The sequence below is a fragment of the Mesocricetus auratus genome, unplaced genomic scaffold (genome assembly GCF_017639785.1).
Source record: "Mesocricetus auratus isolate SY011 unplaced genomic scaffold, BCM_Maur_2.0 Super-Scaffold_100003, whole genome shotgun sequence".
In the NCBI taxonomy this organism is placed as follows: domain Eukaryota; kingdom Metazoa; phylum Chordata; class Mammalia; order Rodentia; family Cricetidae; genus Mesocricetus; species Mesocricetus auratus.
In genome coordinates, this window is record NW_024429188.1 from 103298996 (window position 1) to 103322963 (window position 23968).

The 23968-nt window shown below is 40.0% G+C and overlaps 1 protein-coding gene across 1 annotated transcript in view; it reads left to right on the forward strand.

Moving 5' to 3' along the window:
- The window catches only part of Adgrg4 (adhesion G protein-coupled receptor G4), a 122359-nt gene that overhangs the window by 52152 nt on the left and 46239 nt on the right, over positions 1-23968 (forward strand). The window contains exons 3-10 of the mRNA XM_040743909.1: positions 809-6607; positions 7594-7688; positions 11021-11085; positions 12393-12432; positions 13576-13628; positions 15070-15233; positions 16904-17036; positions 19116-19234. Of these exons, the coding sequence (XP_040599843.1) occupies positions 809-6607; positions 7594-7688; positions 11021-11085; positions 12393-12432; positions 13576-13628; positions 15070-15233; positions 16904-17036; positions 19116-19234 (6468 nt within the window). The remainder of the gene's footprint in view (positions 1-808; positions 6608-7593; positions 7689-11020; positions 11086-12392; positions 12433-13575; positions 13629-15069; positions 15234-16903; positions 17037-19115; positions 19235-23968) is intronic.

Genomic DNA, 23968 nt, shown 5'->3' on the forward strand with positions numbered 1-23968 from the left:
CAAGACTTTTTGATCCTGAGGTTCTAGATAAAACATTTTCAATCTTCAGTGTCCTAATGACTGATAGAAATTTGACCAAGGCAGCTGGCCAGAGAACTGTGAGCCCTTAATCCCTTGAACCAGAAAGGTGAGGAATTGAGATCAATGTGGTCTCCATAGCAAGACCCTGTCTTGTGGGGAAAAAGAGATTTAAGCAACTCAAAAAATCAAAGAAACTGGTTTTTAAATTACTTTCTATGCACCACACACTAAGCTTGATGGTGTACACACATTAAGTCACCCAAGTGTTAGGAAGGTTTACTAAGGTAGGATTATCATTCTCATATCATAGAGGAAGGTGTTGAAGCACAGAGAGGTTGACTAAGGCCATAATTCAAGTTATGAAGCCAGGATGTAGCACCCGACTGAATCCAAAGCTGAAGTTTTAGGGAAGGTTTTAACTTCACAATTGAGTTTCAGTAATGGATGTGAACTAATCAGGTTATTATTGATTTCTTCTTCCATGAGTTTTGATAGGTCTCTTTCCAAAGGTGAATCACCTCAATCAGTATACAGTTTTGTACAAGTATCCATATCTTGTACAATGGATGTCTTCTTACTAGTTATTTACCCAGGGTATTATGAAAATCAGATAGAGATTTACAAAGTAGAAAATCACCTTAAGAAAAATTAAGTAATCAAACAACATGATTATATCTGATACTTATCTCTCTTTAAAATGAAAAGAAATTATAGAGCTCTTTCTTAAAGAATTGTCTCTAATTTCTAAAGCTGAATTTAAAGTAACACATGCTTTCTGATTTTTCAGTTGTTTCTGAAAATATGACAATTCAAGAAAGAAGTACAACTGTTTCACAGAAAATAGACTTAACAACTCTTTCCCAAATTACCTGGCTAAATACACAGAAGACTGTGCATTCATCCACAGTGTCACCAGAAAGCATGCCTGTTTCTCCAATCAATCATGCAGCCGTATCACATTCTGATATAACACCCTCACCTCAAGCAACAGTGAGTGCATCGAAATATTTAAAGACATCTCCAACCCAGACAGCTACATTTTCAGCAAATGACTTGTTTACTTCAACAGTCATCCCTCTGCCTACCCAAAGTACTCACATTCATACTGCTACTGATTCCATGAAAGTAACTCAACACACACATTTAGGAAAACCAAGGTCAACAACAATGGTGGAGGCCATGAATACCAAAACCTTTTATCCAACTGCAGCTACTGATTTCTTCGACACATCTGAAATTACCATGAATTCTACTGTATCTGAAACTTTAACAACTAAATCCCAGTCAGCTGTTGGGAAGACAACTTTATTCTTGACGACTGATCTAACATCCACATCTGCAACATCTTGCCACAAACACAAATCCACTGAAGTTGCTGTACTCCCTACCTCTAAATCTAGGCAAGACTTTCTTGTATCCTCAGCTGCTGGAACTGTGTCTTGGCCCACACTAGAAGAGACTTCAGCTATTACTACTGACATTGGGATTCCATCAACCTTTCCATCAGAGTCTTTGCTGACCTCCACAACTGCTCCCATGAATTCTGTGTTTCCTGGAAATCAGGTAGCATCTACCTTGTCAACAACTGATGTGGAAATCGCATTCACAATCCATTCAGTGTTGCTTACGAAGACCACATCTACCATAAGAACAGTGTCAGTATCGACAAATTTCCAAGATGTGTTTTCACCCAGCATAGAGGATGCTATACCTACCCCCACTCCTAAAGAGACCTCTTCTATAGACTTTTCTTCCATTACATCCTCTCTAGTATCTGGAACTCAGGGTGAACAGGCAGTTATTGATGCTGAGGGTACACATATATCCTTAAGTCCAAGAACCAAAGTTGTCTCTACATTGGCTGAAACTTCACTCTTCCCTACCATGGAAGGGCTAGTATACACCCAGAATACACCCACAACTGATGATCTCATGCTCCCTGTAACTGATAAAATTGGCTATCAGTTCTTCATCAATGAGACCACATGCACTTCTAAGCCAGATCAGACCCTGTTGACCTCTATGAATACAACCACTATACCTAAATTCATACCTAATGATAATCTCACATCATCATTCCAAAATAATATTACTAATATTGATAATTCATCCATGACTACTAATATCACTGTGCTTGAAGCATCAACAGATAACATAACCAGCTCTGATGCTACTACAACTAGGTATACAACTCTTTTCAAACCAATATCCCAGTGGCTTAATAATTTCTACATTGTTGCTGGAATCACATCTATAACTAGTCAGCCCAAGTCTAAACTCACCACTTTATTATTAAAAAGCAACTCTGTGCCCACAGTAGCTACAAATGAACTTCCTTCAATATCAAGGGAGACAGTTGTTCCATCAATGGTTATGTCTACCCTCACTGTCATTAAAACAAATTTTTCTTCTGAGAAGAACATATCTGAGACAACACAAATAGGTACAAATGGTATGAGCACATTTGGTGATACTGTGGCTCATCTACCAATGTCTGCAACAACACAGAGAGTGTATACCACTGTGACAAAGGAAACTGCTTCCCATCATCCTAAGGTAAAATCAACTATAGCAGCAGTAGCTGAGGTTTCTCCATTTTCAGCAATGCTGGAAGCAACAGATGAATCAGCACAAATGGTGACAGCTTCTGTCACTGTTTCCCCTTTTTCAGATATAGAAAAATTGACTACTGCATTGGATAATGAAACTGCAACTGCTGGGGTGGGAGTGAGTTGGCTTTCAACAGAATTGATGAAAAGCACACCTAAGAGTTCATACAATGGAACTACAGAAACCTTTAACTCCATCCATACCTATACAATACACCGGACTTCAGAGACATCTGAGGGGAATTCAGCTTCATCACTCATTTCTGTGAGCCCCCAGACACTGTCTGAACTTTTGGGTTCTTCAACAAGGATAATGGGAGCGACTTTCTCCACTACTCCTTCACAGAAGACGGCTGTATCTTTGTCTGTTTGTATCTTGCCTCCACAGACTGCAGCTACTCATTCCTCAGCAACCCCTCAGTCTACTACCCACAAGTTCTCACTGCCAGTTAATGTCTCTACTGTCACCTCTCCTGCCACCACTATGGTGGTTTTTGATGAGACCAAGGTGACCCTGTCTCAGTCTTCTACTTTGGCCAGGGATTTTACTACATCTATGCTCTCAATTGGCTCACCTCTACCAACAGTGACAATGGTGCCAACAGTGAGTCCAGCAGCTTCCACAACCAGTGATATCATGCCTACCCACAGAGGCTCACTTAATACCACTTCAGAGGTCACAACAATCTCTGCCACAACAGCACTCATGGCAGTTTCTTCTCTGAGAGAGACTTTGGTACCCTCACTGAGACCTTCCACTTCTGTGATAACTAAGGCTATAACCACCCTTCCCTCCATTTCAGCTGACTTAGTAAGTCCACCCACACATACTCTTGTCTGCTCAAGTCCTCCCTCTAACATTACTCTTGTGTCCTCTACTTATGTTAGCTCAGCTACATCTACATCAGTAGCAACACAATCCGTATCTCAAGTTGAGGATTCAACTCATGTTTTTAGCTTTCCCTATACGTTTAGTAGTAGTGGAGATGCTGGAATGACTTCTGGACCCACGGAGATCTCTGTTGATGGTGAGACCATGTCCCTCAACACCTCTGTTAATTACCTTACTACTTCAGTAGATACCAAATCTACCACATATTTTGTAAATACACCCATCTCCACCCAGTTGCCAGTTGCAACTTCTATGTTATCTTCTGAGAAAGACAAAACCCCCAGAACTACAATGTTGGCAGAAATTTCCCCATCCAAGAATTCATTTATTTTTGAGTCCCAGAGAACTTTCTCTTGGGAAATAACAGACAAAGGATTTTCTGAGACCACAGAAAGCTCGAGCCACCAAACACATTTGCCTTCAGAGATTCCACCTGGGAATCCAACTTCTGGGAATTTAGCCACATCTACTTCTGGGAGCACACAGAGCACACAGAACTTGACGTCAAGTGCTGTAATAAATGTTCATGTTTCAGAAGGGTCGACTAGTCTTGAGGAAACAGAACTTCCATCACAAGTTCAGACAATAACCAAATCTTTGCCTCCTGATAAAGAAAGGACAAGTGCCCTTTCGGAACATCCTTCCAGGACTGTGGAAAAGATAGTGACTTCCTTTCCTGTGACTCATCCATACACAGGTCACCAGGCTACTTCACCTGTAGATACTACAACTTCCAGTACATCTAGAACATCACATCCTGTGCTCATCAACACAACCTTTTCACATCTGCTTTCACTTATGACGCAACCTGAGTCAACACGGATTGCTTCTTCCACTTCTGAAAGCACACAAACTTTCCCGAAGTCCTTTATTCCTTTCACAACTGGACTACTCAACACCAATTTTACGATGATTACTCTTGATGGGAGCACTACAGTACTTTCTGTTCCAAATGAACTTACAAACTTTCCTAGGGAGACCTTCATGGAATCATCTACTCCTATTTACCAGATGTCTTCATTGCCACTCAGTGCCACTGCCTTCACCCCTAAAAAGGTTTCTGACACCCCTACAATACTAATGACTAAGTCTTCAAGAACCACAAACTCGGGCTATTTGAAAAGTGTTTCTATAGGTACTTCTGTACTTAAGTCTGAGAAGTCTTCAATGCCAGTTAATAACTCTGATTTCTCAACTACAGTGGTTTCTTCTGACACTTCCACAAGACTTAAGGCATTCTTTACTTCATTGTCTTCACCTCCCCCTAAGACTACTGAAACCACCCAAGCTTCAGCGTTGGATATCACATCAGTATCATGTGCTGAACCTACTTCACAAAGCACAATGGTTTCCTCTACTTTCACTAATTCAGAAATGGTAGAGGTGCCATTCAAGAATACAACTGCATGTGTTTCCTCTCCAACAGAGCTAGATTTTTCATCTATGAAAACTATTCCAACCATTATTATGGCTAGGACATTGACTTCGGTTATAGGTGCCACGCCCTCCCCTCTGCTCAGTCCTAAGAATACTGAAGCTCTTTCCTTCATCCCAAAGACCACCTTTTCTTCGTTACTTTCAACAACACAGAAATCATCACAAGAAAACGAGGCTACCACTCTGGACATATTGCCAGGGATTACCAACAATTCTTTACCTACTGAGAGCAATGATGGAGTAACAGAACTCATTAATCCCTATTCTAGAACTACTATCCCTGCAAATGGGCTTTCATCTACTCCTTCAGATAGTTTTTATACTTCCTTGAATATTCAGGTTTCCCCATCTTTGACTAACTTCAAAGGCACCTCTAGACCTACAGAAAGTGTAAAATCCACACTGACATACCTTTCCCATAATATAGTAAAGATGACTTCTTTGTCAGAGAATATTTTGGTAACCAGCGAACCAACAAAGAGCAGTACATGTGTGAATACTTCTGTTTTCTACCCTTCATGGACTCAATCCACTGCAACTCCACCTTCTTTGACATCATTTATTCACTCACCTCATAGTACTGAGGCCAAGTTTCCTCTTATGTCTCAAATGACTGAATTTCCAGCACGGGGGACAAGAGTCACATCTACTACTACCCAGTCTCTACTCACAACTTCCAGAAACACACCTATAGGTGAAGACTCCCAGTTTCCAGTTTTCACAACTAATATAATGACACAAAACAGAATGGAAACAGAAACTCCTCACTTTAGTCCTGGGACTTTGTCAACATCTCAGATTGGTCTGGTCTCTAGAGATATTACAGTGATGCCATCAATTTTCACATCAGAAAAACTTCCTAATTTGGGGCTTTCTGAAAATACTTCATTATCGATATCTTCCATATTTCTCCCTACGACACTGGCTGCCATTTCCAGGGCTACCTCACCAACTTGGAGCTTATCTAGTCTCTCTTCAGACTCTCTGACATCTGTATCTAATCCTCCACATCTTCTAATTTCACCTGCAGGAGAAATGACAGAATCCACGTTTCTAGCTTCTGACACAATAGCAACCTCCCCTAACTTTACAACACTACCCTTTTCTGATGGAAGCACCATACCCACCCCAAGGACTCCTGTAGCTCCACTGGGCATCATCACCGACGACTCTTTGACTTCTCTGCCTGTTTCTACAAAACCCAAGGGTGGCAGTCCACACACTTCTACATCCCTTGAATCATCCCCAAGGAATACTGTGGCTGAGAACTCCAGGACTGTGTCTGAACCCATGTCCTTTAGCAGAATGAGTGTAACACCTTCTATAAGCAATCACAACATACCTACTAGTTCTCTGTCTGTGTCTAGCCCCACAAAAACATTTGTGTGGAGTAAAGTTCCAGCTACACTAGAATCCCACACTTTAATTCCTCCTCAATCCACACTGGAATCTTTTATGAATATAACCACTACTACATCCACAGCTCTAGGGCCCTCATTTCCACTGATGTCTACTGAGACGACACATACTTCTACAGCAACTGGGTCTTCACTAATCTCTTTATCTTTTAAGACAACCTGGATAGACTCCACATTTTCCTTTCCTTTTATACAGGCATCTACTTCACCAATTGCTACAGTGTCTACAGGTATTTTATTCATATATCCTTAATAGAGTACATGAAAAATGAATGGGACATTTGTTCTACAAGTTTTCTGAAGGCAGAAAATGGGGAGGAGGATGCATGTGTTTCTTATCTCCTTAAGATCATTGGTACAAGTACCTTGTCTAAGTACAGAACTCTCTAGCTATATTTCTTCTCTTTACTTAAATATGTTACAAATGGTACTTTTCACCCAGTATGGCATTTTGAAGCATTCCTTACAATTGTTTTGTTCTTGATGTCCAGACTGTGATTCTGCCCATGAGAATACAGACTAGGAACATCACCTCTACCCTGTAAAAGGATCATACTGGGGATGGGAGAGCTGGAGAGATGGCTCAGTTATTAAGAATACTATCTGCTCTTCCAGAGGTCCCTGGTTCAATTTCCAGCACCCACATGAAGGCTCAAACCTCTCTGTAACTATAGTTCCAGGAGATCTGATCCACACTTCCACACCATCTCCCCATCCCACCCTCATCCTCAGAGAGGGTGAGGCCTTCCATGGGGGATCATCAAAGTCTGTCACCTCATTTGGGGCAGGACCTAGGACCCCCCTGAATCTAGGCTGAGAGCATATCTCTCCATAGGGAATGGGCTCCAAAAAGCCCAGGACAAATTATCTTAAGACATGGCATTTAGTGTGGCTGTTGAATGAGTTAGAAATCAGTTGGCCAATGAAAATAGACAATTTGGGGGATTTGAGTCAGGTCTGTGTAGAAACTGAGTAGAAACCCAGAGAAATGGACACATAAACAGACCAAAGATGGGGTGGTAGCACCTTTCATGTTTTGCTCTTGATCATGTAACCTGAAATACCAATTCTTGATGTTAAACTATGCAAAATTTAGGAATGAGAATAAATCATTGTTTTGTTTGCTTTACAATGGATAGCACTTCAGATCAAATTTTCAGAAGTCATATTCCTCTATATAAATAACTAAAATTAATCTGTTTATTTTTCATTGCAGTTTCCTTCTACAACACCAAGATGAGCTTCTCTGTCTTTGATGAAGAGCCACGAGTCCTTATTACCACTGTTATACAGGAATTTACAAAAGATTGGGTAAAATGCTCTTTTAAATATTTATGGTACTTATTGAATACACGTGACCAAGACTGGGTAGATTGAAAGTAGACTCACTTTTCTACTGAGAATCTATTTCACAGATAATCAGTTTAGATGGTTTTCACTGCAATGTATTTAGTCTGTGAGCAACACTCTGAAGATGCATGCAATCTCTTTCAAAGTAGCAGTGTTGAAAGCTTCTATGAGATGTTATTATTTTCATTTGTTGATATCGGTACATTTTCCTCCACAGACACAAATTCTGAGTCATTGCCAAATTTTCTTAGTTGGGGAAAAAAGAGCAGTGATGACAAAGTCTATGGCATAGTGTTTATGTAGCTTTATTTTCTGTACTTTATTTTACTTGTCCTTAATTTTTCATTATAAAACTAATGCATGCTATGCAATTGAAGTTCATATGAAAACACCTAAAACAGACAATGCCTGTCCTCTACTGCTCCTCTTAATAAAGGTTAAGGTATATTCTATGAGATTTTTCTGTACAGTTATGGGTGTATGTTCTTTCAGAAAATAATGATATCATACTAATTATACTACCCTTTAACTTGCTTCCTTGCTAGTTACCTGCATTTTTTTCAACTCTGGGGAGCAAACCCAAATCCTTGTACAGATGAGGAAAATATCTTACCAGTGATTAACACCAATAACAATTTACTTTGTATGTCTGAGCATATTTGTGATAGTGTATATAGTTCTACATACAGTTTAGCAGAGGCATAAGACTTTACTGTATGTCTTTAACAGAGACTTTTATTTCATTTTCAGATCTATATGTCTATTGGTAGGTATTTAGGTTATTTATATATTTTTCTTTATTGTAAACAGTTCCAAAGACAATGTTCTTCAAATTAATTTAGAGATCTTTGAAGCTTTTTATGGGATAATTTTTAAGTTTTCAATCACTGGATCAAAAGTCATGAACATTTACATTTTAAAAGTTAACATTAAATGGTCTTCAGGTAAGCAACAATACCAGCGTGCACCTTAGGCCCAGCAGTTAATGATTATATTAGTTTTTCTGTTCTCCATTAGCACTTATGTTTAAGTGTGTATGACCCAATTGAAAATAGTAAGTGTTTCAGAGTGTTCAGGTTGCCTTACAAACATACACCAACTGAATGGCTTTAAAACAACCATTTGTAATCTCCCAGTTCTCAGCGGAAGTCAGGGTGGGGTAGGAAAGCCTTAGAAGACCATGCTAGGAGGGTTGGGTAAAGCTTTTCAGTGTGACCTTCGTGCTGTGCCTTCAAATAGTGTTTCTTCTGTGTACATACACCTCTGCTTTCTCTTTGTCTACTTAGAAGAACAACAGTTCTTATTTTTTTCTTTTTTTAATTTTTTTATTTTAATTTTAAATAGCTTGTTTTACATGTCAATCCCAGTTCCCTCTCCCTCCCCTCCTCCTGCACTCCCCATCCCCCCCAGCCTCCCACCCTATTGCCAATTCCTTCCACATAGGGGATGTCTAGAGTCTGTCATTTCACTCAGGGTAGGGTCCAGGCACTCCTCTAAGAGTCCAGTCTGAGAAAGCATCCCTCTTTGTGCTATGGGCACACGATGACTGTATTCCAGGGATAGACACGGATACACTGCTCAGGGCCCCATAGGTTGCCCAGGCCTTCTCACTGACACTCACATTCGGGGGGGTCCAGATCAGTCCCATGCTGGCCTCCCCGCTGTCGGTCTGGGGTCCAAGAGCTCTCCCCTGTTCAGATCAGCTGTCTCTGCTGGTTTTGCCAGCCCATTCTTTGCCAATTTGCTCATCACTCCTCTCTCTCTGTCACTGGGTTCCTTGGGTTCAGTTCAGTGCTTAATTGTGTGTGTTTGCCTCTGCTTCCATCAGTTACTGGATGAAGGCTCCCGGATGGTTATAGACATCAAGTTCATTATCAGGGATGGGCATTCGAGGTGGTCTCTCCACTATTGCTTAGCTTGCCAATTGGTGTCATCCCTTTAGATCACTAGAGGTCACTCTGGTGCCTGATCTGGCTTCTAACCTATGATTCCCTCTTCCCCCTATTCTACTCCCCCCACTCAAACTTCCTGTTTCCCCATGACCTACTCTCTCTTCCTCTTCTCCCCCTCTTTTCTTCCCAGCTCCCACTCCTCCCCACCCCTCGCCGTGTTCCCCATCCATTCAGAGGATCTTGCCTCATTCCTCTTCTCTTGGGTACTATGCATATCTTTTAGGTTCTTTCCTGTTTCCTAGACTCTCTATCAGTGGAAGTGCAGACTGACACTCTCCTGATCCATGTCTAAAATCCATATATGAGTGCGTACATACCATGTTTGTCTTTTTGTGACTGGGTTACCTCACTCAGGATGGTTTCTTCCAGTACTATCCATTTACCTTAGAATTTCATGATTCTTTTTTTTTCTGCTGAGTAATACTCCATTGTGGAAATGAACCACATTTTCTATATCCACTCTTCAGTTGAGGGGCATCTAGGTTGCTTCCAGGTTCTGGCTATTACAAATAATGCTGCTATGAACATAGTGGAGCAGATGCCCTTGTTGTATGAACTTGCCTCATTTGGATATATGCCTAAGAGTGGAATTGCTGGGTGTTGTGGTAGATTGATTCCCATTTTCCTGAGGAATCTCCACACTGCTTTCTAAAGTGGGTGTACGAGTTGGCACTCCCACCAGCAGTGCAGGAGTGTTCCCCTCTCTCCACATCCTCTCCAGCATAAATTGTCTTCGATGTTTTTGATTTTAGCCATTCTGACAGGAGTAAGATGGTATCTCAGAGTTGTTTTGATTTGCATTTCCCTGATGGCTAAGGACGTTGAGCACTTTCTTAAGTGTCTCTTGGCCATTTTAGCCTCCTCTATTGAGAATTCTCTATTTAGTTCTGTACCCCACCTTTTAATTGGATCCTTTGGTGTTTTGGAGACTTGCTTCTTGTGTTATTTGTAAATTTTGGAGATTAGCCTTCTGTCAGATGTGGGGTTAGTGAATATCTTTTCCCATTCTGTGGACTGTCTTTTGTCTTGTTGACTGTGTCCTAAGGCAAAGGACAACAGTTCTTATTGAATTTGGGTTTGACATTTAACTTTTATCACCCCCAATAGCTTTATGCAAATATAATCAGATTGCAGATTAGGGCTTCCATATTTGCAGTCAGGTTGGAGGGTCCCTTAGCTCCTAATAGTGTGTAAAAATGTTAACTGGAACAGGTTTGGAAATGTTGAGGTCACAGAAATGACAACTGCAGTTCACATTGTCCCAAGTGACTTCATTGAGTTAAGACAGAAGAGTGGCCACACAACCACGGACCATCTCTTTTCTTTTTTTTTCTTTTACAGTTGAATTCCATGTTTCAAAACAGTGAATTTTCTCTTGCTAACTTGGTCATTCAAATAAAAAACAGGTTTGTAAATCGAGTCTTTTGTGAGTTGAAGGGAATTTGAGGGGCCACCTGGGTCTGTGAGTTTCCCCTTGTTGATATCTAGGAATGAAGAACACATTTTTCTCACTGTAGGTTGTAAAACCAATGGAAGAAAAAAGAAAACAATACAGAGAGGAAGTAGTGAAACCAAAGACTCATTTGCAACAACCTACTCTCAGTGTAACAAATCCAGTTTCAGGAGAGGGAAAAAGTATCACATGAGAACATCTTCAGCCCATCCATAAACCTTCTGATCCTAGAACTCAGATACGTTTCATTAGATGCCACCTCAGAACACTGCTATGTGTGGCAGCCCCTTCGTGTGACTGCCTACTTTCTATGTTGGCTCTGTCTTTACTTAAAAATGTTCACTAGTTCTCAAATGCTGTTCACAGGTGCTCTGCCCTCATTACCTCCCAAAGAGCTCAGTATCTAATATCATCTCATTAGGCTTCAACATAAGAATTTTGACTAGATACAAAGATTCAACACCCCCCAAAAGACTGACAGCAAATAGGAGATACTTGGAGTCTCCAACATTGTTTTTTTACTCAATGTAAAAGTCACATTTTTTACTCAATGTTAAAGTAATGCTGCCATTGTAAAATCGATGTAGAAATAATATGTAGAAATCTATGATATGGATATTGAAAATCCATAAAACCTCCATTTTTTCCACCCCTTGAAGAATACCTGTGGGCATATAATATCGTGTATTCATCTAGTTTTTAAAAAAATGTATTTAGTAAGGGAGTTCTTACTTTTATACTGTTTAAGAACTTCTTTCTAGTTTCATAGTACATTATGCACATCTTCTATGTCATAATATAAAAGCTAGCTTATTCTCTTTTATTTTCTTCCTTTTTCTTTTTTAAATTAAAAATATTGTGAGATAGGGTCTCACTGTGTAGCTCTGGCTGTCCTGGAACTTGCTGTGTACACCTAGGCTGGCCTCAAACTCATAGAGATCCACCTACTTTTGCTCAGGGGTAGTAGAATTAAAGGCATGTACCGCCACTCCAAGCTTAGCTTATTCATTTTAATAATTGCATACATATTTGAGTATTTCCCACCATTGTACATGTATTTTTAATGTACTGTTGCTGAGTAAAAGTCTCACAACCACTTTAGTATGCAAACAACAATCAAGCTCATTTCAAGGGTCCCCTTGGAGCCCCCAGCACTGTTGGAATTCTGCTACCTCACATCTGTCATTAACCTTATCTTGTAATGCATGCATTTGGTACTACATTTCATTTTTCTATAATTTTGTGATGCTTTTGATACAGAAAGACTTCTGAAGAAGAGATGGCTGTGTACAGACATATTGTAAGTAATTTTCAAAATGAACCTACTCATGACCCATTCTGGAAATGATTAGCCATAAGTAAATAGCTCTTTTTCCTAGGAGTATATTATCAGGCAAGTTCAGTGGTGAAAGTTGAGGGTCAAATTATTCCCTTTAGGATTGGCACAAGGAGCTATCAAGAAAGCAACCCTCTGTTTCTTCTGAACTGACCATGTAACAGTTTTTGAGCAAGATTTTGTGGGCAGAGGATCTCAGGGATCACAAATGGTAGTATAATTTCTTGATTGTGGACAACTCACAGAAAAGTCTTAGTCTTCCAAGATGCAACTGTTTGTACGTCTGCAAGTCACATAACAAGTCCAAATTCCTCCTCTGGTATGTGTTTGTAGTTAGAGAGCAGCAAATGAGCTCCCTTCTTCTTTGACCCAAATTACAGTATTCATTTTGGTTCCTCAGAACTGTGCAGCAGTAAACTCTAAAATGGTTAGAAACTACACAGCTTTCAAGGCATTTAAGTATGGAATAAATATTTTGACTATATGAAATACAGTAAACTCAATAGTTCATTCTAAGTCATCTGCCATCATTTAAAACACTTGCTATAAACAGCTGTCAGATTTTAAAAACGCAACACACAATGTAACTGACATATAACTAACACAATTTAACTGAAATGTCTGTAAATACTGTGTGTAAAAGCTCTCATGTGGTAATCTGCCAAAGCGCCTAGTTCCTTCACACTCTTACTGTGGGACCTGGGGCAAATGGCTCAACCTCTCTGTGCCTCCATTGCCTTATTTGTTAGATGAACAGAACTAACTAGTATCTATTAAGTGCTAACTCAGCGTAGGATGATTAAACGTTCTATTTATCATTACCAGCATGTCAGTATCCGGAATGCTTGGAGTGTGGTGCTGCATAGATCATTAACATCCCGAGAGCCAGCTGTTTCATCTAGAAAGCAGAGTGACAGTCCTTGTATTATTCACTCTTCAGGCTTGATTTGAAGACTAAACACATTAGTGTGCTTAAGGGATATTTGAAGAAGGCAGTGGTTGTGTGAATGTAAAGAATAATTATGCTTTTCTTGTTAATGATAAGCCCTCTATTTAAATTGGATGTTTGTTCAAAGTTTTCAGTGACTATGTCTTTTTCCCCATCAGTTGGAACAGAAAAAGGGGCAAGGAATGGCTACAATTTTTCATGTACCATACAGGTAGGAGATAAGTTTATTCCCAGCTGGTACATTTAGTTCTGATTTGGCTTCCTTTTAATTCTGTATGTGCAATGTGCAGCTTTCTGTATGTGGTCAGAGTTGTCAGAAGGAGATCAAAGTACCTGGTGGCTGTTTCACAGCTGCTCTAATTAGGCTTTTGCATTCATGGGCTAAGCTGTTTCTGTTGGTCACAGCATAGCCTCACCAGCCTGTTTACTGCCCATGTGTAGTGAAGAGGAAATGGGGTCCAAAGTAGTTGTAATTTGGGGATGGAGAAATAAGATGTTTGTCATGGTCAATAAGGTCAATGAAATGCTGAGAAAACCCCAGATAGTGTTCATACTCACATGCCAGATCCTCTTGGAACAATGGCCATTGCTTGTCTGTTTGATATACACCATAAAGGACATAGAACCAAAGAAGGCTCATGAAGAGAATATTGATATGTCCAAAGTGCTGAATTGAGGGGCAGCTGCAAGCAAGTCGAAGAGGTTCAAACAGAAGAGTCCTCTTTATAGTGGAATTGTGAACTCAGAATAGATGGAATCCAATCAAAAGTGGTAGGATGAGTGTAGTTTAATTCATCACCTATAGAACATAAAGGCCAGGGCCTCTAACTTCCAAAAATTGTTAGCCAGCTCAATGAATATGGTCATCAAAAGCTATGTGCAAAAATAGAGATGGAAAAAAAGATGTAGGCAAGTTTGTGATTCTGAAATATTCTCCCTAGTAGAGTACTAGAGTAATCTAGAATATTCAAAGACCTTATTGTAGAGAATGAGGTTAAGGACTGCTCTATTTAGTAGATAAAAATGCTTGATAAGTTTCACAGGAAATGTTATCTCCCTAAGTCTCAGTTCTCACATCTGTAGAATGGGAATCTTGACATCACTATGTCATAAGGTTTTGTGAGAATTAAATGAATCAAAACATGTGGAACAAGAAATCCACAAATGTTAGCTATCATTATCATCATTATTAGTCTTTTATAGAACTAAGCCTTCAGCATAACCCTTCTGTATAGACTAATTGGACATGTGCCTATTTGCCTTATTACAGTAATGATGGATAAATTGAAGGATGAGAACGATAAAAGGTTTTCTCTGAAATAATAACTCCTGAGTACTCTGTCTTCCCTATTAATTATTACAAACTCCTAGAGAAAGCTCCTGGCTAGGCAATTTCAACATAATATAAATGTTGTAGACCATTCTTTTGAAAACAGGTTTTGAGTTGTCCAATTTGAATGGACGCACGAAAATTTATTAGAATATTTCCCTGTACTATCTTTAATCATTTCTCAATATCTATCATTTAGTAGCTATACAATATTTAATATTAATGACCTACCAATGAGAGTAGCTCTATAGAATTTCAGCAGCACTGACCAAATTGCACTCTGTTGACTGACAGCAATGTTTCTTTTTTGCCTCGTTTGTAGTTGTGCCTGTTGGGTCATTTTAAAAGCCAACTCCACTTTGGAATCAGTGGAACTGATCAGCAGGATACGAATGAAGATGCATGGGAATCTTACACACGTGAACTTCACACAAGATCAATTGACTCTATTGGTAAAGTCTGACCATGTTGTAGTGGAAAAGCTAGGTAATTCTTTTGGCAGGGCATTTCAGTATGAATACACTTTTCTTATTGTAAAACTCATAGTGAATATACTGTAAGGGCACTTAAGTCCAAAGGGAAGAAAAGGCTTCATTTATTTATTTATTTATTTATTTATTTATTTATTTATTTATTTATTTATTTATAGACCAGGTCTCCCTCTGTAGCCCAGGGTGGTTGGGAACTTTTTATATAACCCAAGTAAGTCTTTAACTCATCAAAACCATCCTACCTCAGTTTCTGCCTCCTAAGTGTTGGATGCTGGGCTTATAGGTATGAGTCACTATGCCCAGCTGAGAAGTCATCTTTGCATGTAAACTCATGCACACAAGTCCTGATGACTCTTCTACCTTTACGAGCTTAGAAATGAATAACAGAGACTTTCCACGGGACTAATGGTCAGCTGTGAATATCAGCAGTGGGTGGTCTATGACTAGTGTGAGAGGTTTGTCTTTCTGGTACAAAAACCTGGAGACATACAGGGCTTCATCATTACACACAATACATGCCCTATAGATAATTGCTAATTTATTGACTGGTTCAGCCAACCTATTCATCTTAGGAAATGATCTGGGAACTGTCCCAGATTTCCCTCATGGACGTTTTCTTTTCTAACTAGGAAAACTTCAGTGGTAAAAGAGAAAGGCTACCATGCCACTTCACCTCCTCCTTCTCATTGCTGCCAGATTTGGCCCCTTTCCCCCAGTAAGATTCCTGTAAAAACTCTGAGTTAACACATATGCATTAGAGCAGACTGTCCTTGGCAGCAAGCTAATTAAACAGCAGAGGCGTGTGGCTGTACAAGGTTAGAGTGGGATGAAGGCCACACTCAGATCCCACCGCGGAAATGACACTAATCAGTATGTACTGGAAGCGAGAAGGAGGTGGTTTTCTTGCTTGCTCATAGAGAAGACTAGATAGATCTGATGGGTCACTTTGTTACCAATGAAGTGAAAATGGCTAGAGTCAAGATTGTGGATACAGTAGATACTCTGTAAGGACTGGGGACTTTCACACAGACTTAGCCTAGTCCAGAATTCTCTTAACATGACAAAGTCTGGTAGCAAAAGTGTGACACAACAGCCTTCCATTTTGGAGTTAGTCTAATCCTTCAGCACAGTCAGAAGAGACATTATGGCCATGTGTGTATTGGTCATGGTAGGCATACTGATTTTACTGAAACTAAATCCACCCGAGACCATTAAAAAGGAAATGACTACTATGGGGAAGAAATGTCTGCCCACGGTCTCCTGTGTTTAAATAGCAGAAATAATAATAACAGTGCATACTTTAGAATAAAGATAATCAGCAGACAGAGGCTCCAGATGTGTTACATTAGTACCATTTTATGGTTTGATTTTTTCCCCCAATGCATATCTAGCACTTTAAAAATCCATTTCCAAATTTCATTATATACATGTATGAAATTGTCAAAGAATTTTTAAAAGTTCTAATGAAAAGGACTAAACTTGAGGTTACACTGAAACAAAGACTGCATTTAAAACTGGTTTCCTTGAAACTTAGTTTAAATATCCTGGTTGAAATGGTTCCCTTTTGTATATGCTGATGGTTGTGTGCATGGGTCATGATGGATGTTCACGATACTTTTAAGTGCCTTTTGCCCTTGAAAATGTTGCATACATTTTTCTCTGTAGAACCAGGAAAATGCGAAGCAGATGAAACACCCTCAAAATACAAAGGGACGTATAAGTGGCCATTAACTGACCCTACCAAAACAGCCCAAGTAAGGTGCATTAAAAATGAGAATAGGAACGCTACAAGAATCTGGTATGTATCTGAGAAGTTCCAAATGCTCTTTTATACACAGCAAGGTCTGCTCCATTTGGGGGTATTTCTATGTCATTCTTTTTAGTCCTTCTTCTTCACCCTGACTGCCAATCATTTTTCTTTCTTTCGCCTTTTAGAGTTAAGCATGCACATATAATATAATACAAATCTCAAGAGGACAAAAGAGAAAACTCACCCCCAACCCCACCACCTCAACATATCTGTTTTTGGGCTGCCATTTTTTTGTTTTGCCTCTCCCTAACCCTCAATCTGGCCCTTTTCTTTGTGCCTTTAAGTTTTCTGTAGAGGTAACCATGGTTTACATACCAATAATGCAATTTATCCTTTCATTCAATAGTTTATCAAACATTTCCACGCTTTGAATTCATCTTTTTAATGATCAATTCGAAGCCAGCCTCATCTGCTATCTCGTTGATGGGCCATCATAATTTACTCCATCACTCTTCTATTGTTCAGTTTATCTTTTTCCCTTTTAAAATCATCAGCCTTCTTTTCTTACTCTCTGGCGTTAATAGTGGATGGCAAATAATTTAAATGGCCAAGAACAGAGGGGCAGCAGGTCTCAACAGAAGCTTAAAAGCACTGGTAAAAAGGCACATCTCTGTATCATACTCACCCCTGCTTCCATCTAATGAGTCAACAAAGCAAGAAACTTTGGCAGCTACAGCCAGAGCTCACACAGAGCCTCTCCTTTGCAGCCCACTCCTTTGTACAAGCCTTTTACTATCTCTTGCCTACTCTTAGAGTTGCCTCCAAGCTTTCTCACAGCCCACTACTCCCCAACAGCAATTCACTGTGCTGCCAGCATGATTTTCTGAGGTCTGGCTGCTACTATGGCAGACTTTTGTTAAAGAATGACGTCCAAACCTCTAGCACAGTCATCAGGACAGCAGGCTGCCTGCCTTTCCTGTCATTGCTCCACCCCTTCACCATGTACTACATCTGAAGAGATAATTTGTTATTGTAGACATGACTGCCACTTCTTTGTGTCTCTCTCTCTGGCTGGTGGCAGCAGGGAGGTATATATCCTTACTGTGCCAGACTCAGTTCATTTTAAATGCTGAAAGCTCTCCTTATCCAGATACAAGAGGTTTGTACCTGTAGTCACATAACTCCAAGATCCGAGACAAGGGAATTGCTGTGAGCTGGAGATGAGCTAGCACTCCTTAGGAAGTTCCAGAACAGCCTGATTTACAGAGTAAGATCCTGTTTTAAAACAAAACAAACCACAGCAAACAACTCCACCCAAAAAACCCCACCTAAATCAAAATTCACCATCACTACAAGAAAGAACAAATGAAGGAAAGAGAAAGACAATAATTTCTTCTTGTGTGGTGTTTTCACAGATTCAATTTTGTTTATGCAACTCTTTCTCATGCTTTGTACAAGTCAGAGTGTAGGATTACTCAATTCGAAGTCCCTAGTGAGATTCAAGACCCTTCCCTGTTTGTCTGAGTCTGTGGTGCTCTGTGAGTGCATTGGCTGACTTGAACTGGCCTGAAGTATATGAGACTCAAGTGAGAGTTGATTGTGTGAGCTAGAGTCTGGTACTTAGTCACTTGGAGACATGTATTATGTGGAGACAAGTCTGTATTCCAACAGGAACTTGTCTTTAAAAGATGCAAGAGGGGAAAGTGATGGGAAGGAGTCATACCCAGAGTGGCAAAGTGTCTTCACCAATTCTTGGTGAGCTGAATTTTTCTCTGTCCCATTCCTAGCTATTTGACTTCCATCTGTGTTATTTAAACCCAAAATCTGACAATGGACACAGGAAGGTGTGCCATAGATAAGGAGAAGTAACCCCCCATTTGCTTTTTTAATTGATTAATTAGTTAGTGGTAATTGTTACTCATTTTGGGACAAGGTCTTACCCTGTATCCCAGTCTGGTCTGGAACTCATGGTGACCCTGATGCCTCAGCATCTCAAGTGCTGGCATTATAGACATGAGCCACTGTGTACAGCTAGTACAATTTCTTTTAAGACTACCTTTATCTACTTCTTCAATGAGAAAGCTGGATCATGCCTCTTGTTCCTCCATTCCATTTTTCTTTTTGCAGTTCTATCAGCATCCAAACTGGCAAGTGTCAATGGGAAAAACCAAGATTTAAGCAATGCAAGTTGCTTCAAGCACTCCCTGATAAGATCCTGGATCTTGCTAATATCACCATAAGCGATGGTAAGACAGTTTTATGCACGTCAGAGAAATCTTGGGACCTCCCTTAGTTTGCCGACTTGTTCTGAGATATGAGAGAGTATAGTCAGAACTCAGTCTAAGAAAATTTACTTACAGAAGCTCTGTTTTAGCAGTCATGTCTTGTTGGTGGAGGTGGGCAGGAAGTAGGACTATCAGACTTCTCTAATTTGCAGACTTGCATTTTAAATTTTTACCATCATTTTCCTTCTTTTCCATATTTAAAAACTTTTAAGAACCTGACTTCATGGTACATATTTATAATCCTAGTACTTGGGAGGCTGAGGCAGGAGTATATGGGTTTCAAGGCCAGCCTTGGACACACAGTGAGAGAACCTGTTTCAAAAACAAAATAAAAGAAACCAGTGAACACACACACACACACACACACACACACACACACACACACACGCGACTACCAATTCATGGATTTTTCAATTATAAAGAAAAAACTGCTCTAATGGATATTACAAATGTCACAATATTTTGCAGATACAATATTCAATTTTATAAACAATCTGGGCAGTATAAATTAGTGCTGAGCATAAGTTCTGGAAACTGGGATTGCTTGAGTCAATCATATAATGTTAAAATGCACTTTGTAATAGTTGTATCAATTTATAATCTAGTTCACAGGCTATGGAAGTGCCTGGTTCAGGACACCTCGTGAACACAGCATGTTATCAAGCTTTGGAGTCTTGGGTGATTTGATTAGCAAAATCTGATATCTCAAAGTCATGTTGAAACATTTTAGTGATTATATGCACAGGTTCACCAATTAGCAAATACAATCTAGTGGGTCATTTTATTCAGTGAGGTTGTCTTCAATAACTCGGTCATGCAACCATCATTGTGAATTCTATAGAGGAGATTGGTTACAAAGGACCATTTCAATGCACAAAGAATTGTTGTACTCATTAGCATAATCTCTCTTTCTCTCTCCCCACAGTTCCTCGAAACCATCGATGCACGTTTTACCTGTGTGAATTTTGTTCGTTGTAGTAATCTCAAAATGTTTGTGAAGTTTCTTCATATTGCAGCATGGGCCAGTACCCCATTTTTAATAGTTGAATAATCCTGTATTAAAATTGACCTATCACATTTTACTAGTCACTCATCAATTGATGAGCATTTGGTCATTTGCATGTTGGGCTATTATTTAAAGACATGTGAATATTTTTAGTACAAATGACTAGCTGACATGTTTTCTTCTCTTAGGATATACTGAAGAGCACAATTGTGAAGTCATCTGGTAACTCTATACTTAGCCTTTTAGGGAACTGCAAAACTGTTTTCCACAGCTGCTGAGCCATTTTTTTGCATCCCTGCTGACACCACTCGAAGGTTCCATTTCTTATGTTGTTGTGAACACACGCCCATCATTTAGTTACAGCTGATGCCAGTGCCTTCCCTCCCCATTCATGTATACTTTTACTTTGGATTTGAGTAATTTATGTCTTTTCTCTTGTCCTGCCCAGTCTAGAGAAGAGGATTTGAATTTTTCATAAAAATCTATTTGTTTAGAGGAGAAGCAGTTAACTGAAATATCTAGTCTTTTGAGATAGTCATGCCAGGTATAACCTATAGATCAAAATGACCTTGAACTTTCAATGCTCTTACCTTAGCCTCCTAAGTGTGGGGATTCCAGGCATACACCACTATGTCGAGCAACAGCAACACTGAAGAAAATATAGAGCCACTCTGTGTGCTTGCCATACATGCACAGTCCTCCTGCACAGTCAAAGAGAGGAAGCTTTGTTGCAATGGATGACTCTACCCTGACACAGTTGACACTTTATATTGGGATTCACTGTTGACACTGGACAATGTATATCTTATGGTCTTTACTGCTATGATAAAACAAAAGCAACTTTGAGAGGAAAGTGTTTATTTCAGCTTATAACTCTCAGGGTATACTCTGTCACTAAGAGAAGTCAGGGCAGGAATTCAGCACACTAACCTGGAGGCTGGAACTGAAGCAGAGGTCATGGGGATATGATGTCTACAGGCTTATTTGGACTGCTTTCTTATACACCCAGTACCACTTGCTTAGGGATAGTACTTCTCACAGTGAGCTGGGCTATCCCACATCAATCACTGACTAAGAAAATGCCTGACTGATGTATCTGCAAGTCAGTGTGATGGAGGCGTTTTCTCAATTGATTCCAAACAACTCTAACTTGTGTAAAGTTGACATGAAACTAACCAGGACAGTGTATACTGGTAGATATAAGCATAAATGGTCGTGGCATATATCCACAGAACGACACTTCCTTAAAACCTCCTTATAGTAAGTACATTTATGCATTCCTCTCTCTGCTCTAGTCTCTGGCACTCAGTGGTCTTTTTATTATCTCCATGCTTTTGTCTTTCCCAGAGTGTAACATGGTTGAAGTCATGCAGTGTGTACCCTTTTCAAGTTGACTTCCTGCCCATGCTAGTGTACATTTCCATTCACCTATGTCTTGCTCACTCATTTCTTTTTAGTAGTACTGACTAGTATTCCATTGCCCGGATGTATGAGAGTTTATTTATCTGTTCTCCTGCTTGAGGAAATCTGGTTTGTTTTTAAGTTGTTCTCTTGCTCTACATCCTCTGCAGAATTTGTTGCTGTTGGTGTTTTGGATTTAGACCATTCTAATAGCTGTATATTATTATGCCATTTTTCTTTAATTTGGAGCTTCCTGGTGACATATGGATTGAGTATCTTTTCACATGCTTATCTGTCATCTACATATCTCCTTTGGTGAAATATGTGCTATAGACTGAATTTTTTGCTACCACCCCCAGCCCCAGCCAAATGTATATGTTGATATCCTAATCCCAGAATGATTGGGCGTTTGGAATATCATGAGTGCTGGCCCTTTACAAACAGGATTTGTGTTCCTCCAAAAGAGGCCCGAGAAGCCTTGTTTTTCTCTTCCAATATGTAACATTACAGTAAGAAAAGAGCTGTCTTTGACCCAGGAAGTAGGGCCTAAAAATATAGGAAATCTCCTTTCGTCGTAGAATTTCAATTTCTGCATAACTTTGTCAGTGTGGTTGACTCAGCTTTAATGAATGGCCATCAATTGAGGCATAAGTACAACAGCACCTCACAGACGGACTGAAGGATTGGCTGGAAGGCAGAGAACTTCTTTGGCTTGCCTTCCTTGTGGAAGACTCACATTTGAGATCGTTGGCCAAGAGTATGTGGCAGAGTTAGAAAAGTCAGCCCAACTCTGATGTCCTAGATGGGCAAGAGTGAATCAAGGCAGGAGGTGGTGCTGCAGGCCGTAGGAGTGGGTGGAGAGACAGAGGGCCTGGCTCAGGCTGACCTCCCTCCTTCTGAGTGACACATTTGCTTTAGACATGCTAATAGAATTTTCTCTTGTGGGAGAAAAAAGTCAACAAATAGCCATAACAAGAACAAAAATACTGCACTGGCTTGCGAGTTTTAGAAAATTAACTGAGAAGTTGCAACAGAGAAAGAACAGTTGGATGGATGGTGGCTCTCACGTGTACAATTGAAAAGTAAACTAGGAGCCCACTAGCTTTGGAGGGACCCTCTTCTTTTTAAGTAGGGAACTTAACAACGATGAGCACAGTGGAAAGGAAAGAAATGAACTCACATCAATACAATTTATGTCCATTTCTTTTTAATTTTGGTGACAAACAGTGAATATCTTAGTAGTAGAAAAACTATATAATTCTCCCATATAAATACTTGCTCTTCTTAACTCCCCTATATCCCAGCATTAGAAAAAAAGACTACATCTTTTCAAAGTTCGTTGAGTTCTGTTTGTTTCCCTGTTTTAGATATTTTATTTAAAAGTTTAGTTTTCATTTTACATACCAACCCCAGATACCTCTCTCTTCTCTTCTTCTGCCACCCCCCACACCTCTCATCCTTCCCAGTGGCACCAGGACCTATCTCAGGGGCATGGACTGGCCTAAGATGGGATACCTTGCTTCCCTGGTTTTGTTATCACATGATGCTGAAGACGCAGCATACCAGGATGAAGGTGGCTGGCCTTTCCCACCATCTTGCAGGCAGGACAGTGAGTGACTGACAGAGTAGGGACTGGAGCAGAAGTCAGGCATGTGCGACACTCTGGGTTCCACCTCCTGGTCAAGGCAGAATGATGGCAAATCACTTGGAGAAAAGAAATGAAGGCTACAGAGGCTGTAGCAAAAAGTCATGCTAAGGTACTCACGTATGGAGCCAGAGAGGATTAGATTGTTTCTGTGTCTTCACATCTTAATCTGTGTGAAGGCACTCATATGAATTAATCATTGTGTGAGGGTGTTAATGCTTTGCTGTTATAGCTCATCTTCAAAATGCCAAGCATCATTTCATCCACTCCTTTTCCACTGGAGCTGGCTGCTTAATTGGGTAGAATTTTGACAGTAGAGTCATTGTCAATAACGGGTCCCATTTTTAAAATGTTTTTGCTCTCTGATACAGCACATCCTGACTGCAGTTTCCCCTCCCTCCACTCCTCCCAGCCATCCCTCCCCCCACACACCTTCCCTCTCACCCAGATCCGCCCCTCATCTGTTTCCCTTCAGAAATAAGCAGGCCTCCCAGGGATAGCAACCAAACATGGCATATCAAGTTACAATAAAAATAGGCACAGACCCTCATATCAGGGTGAAAGGGTCTATCTAGTGTTTAAGGGACTGAAGTGTAGGCATTATTTTCCTTGGTGCTTTCTCACTTAGGGTGCTTCCTCAAAG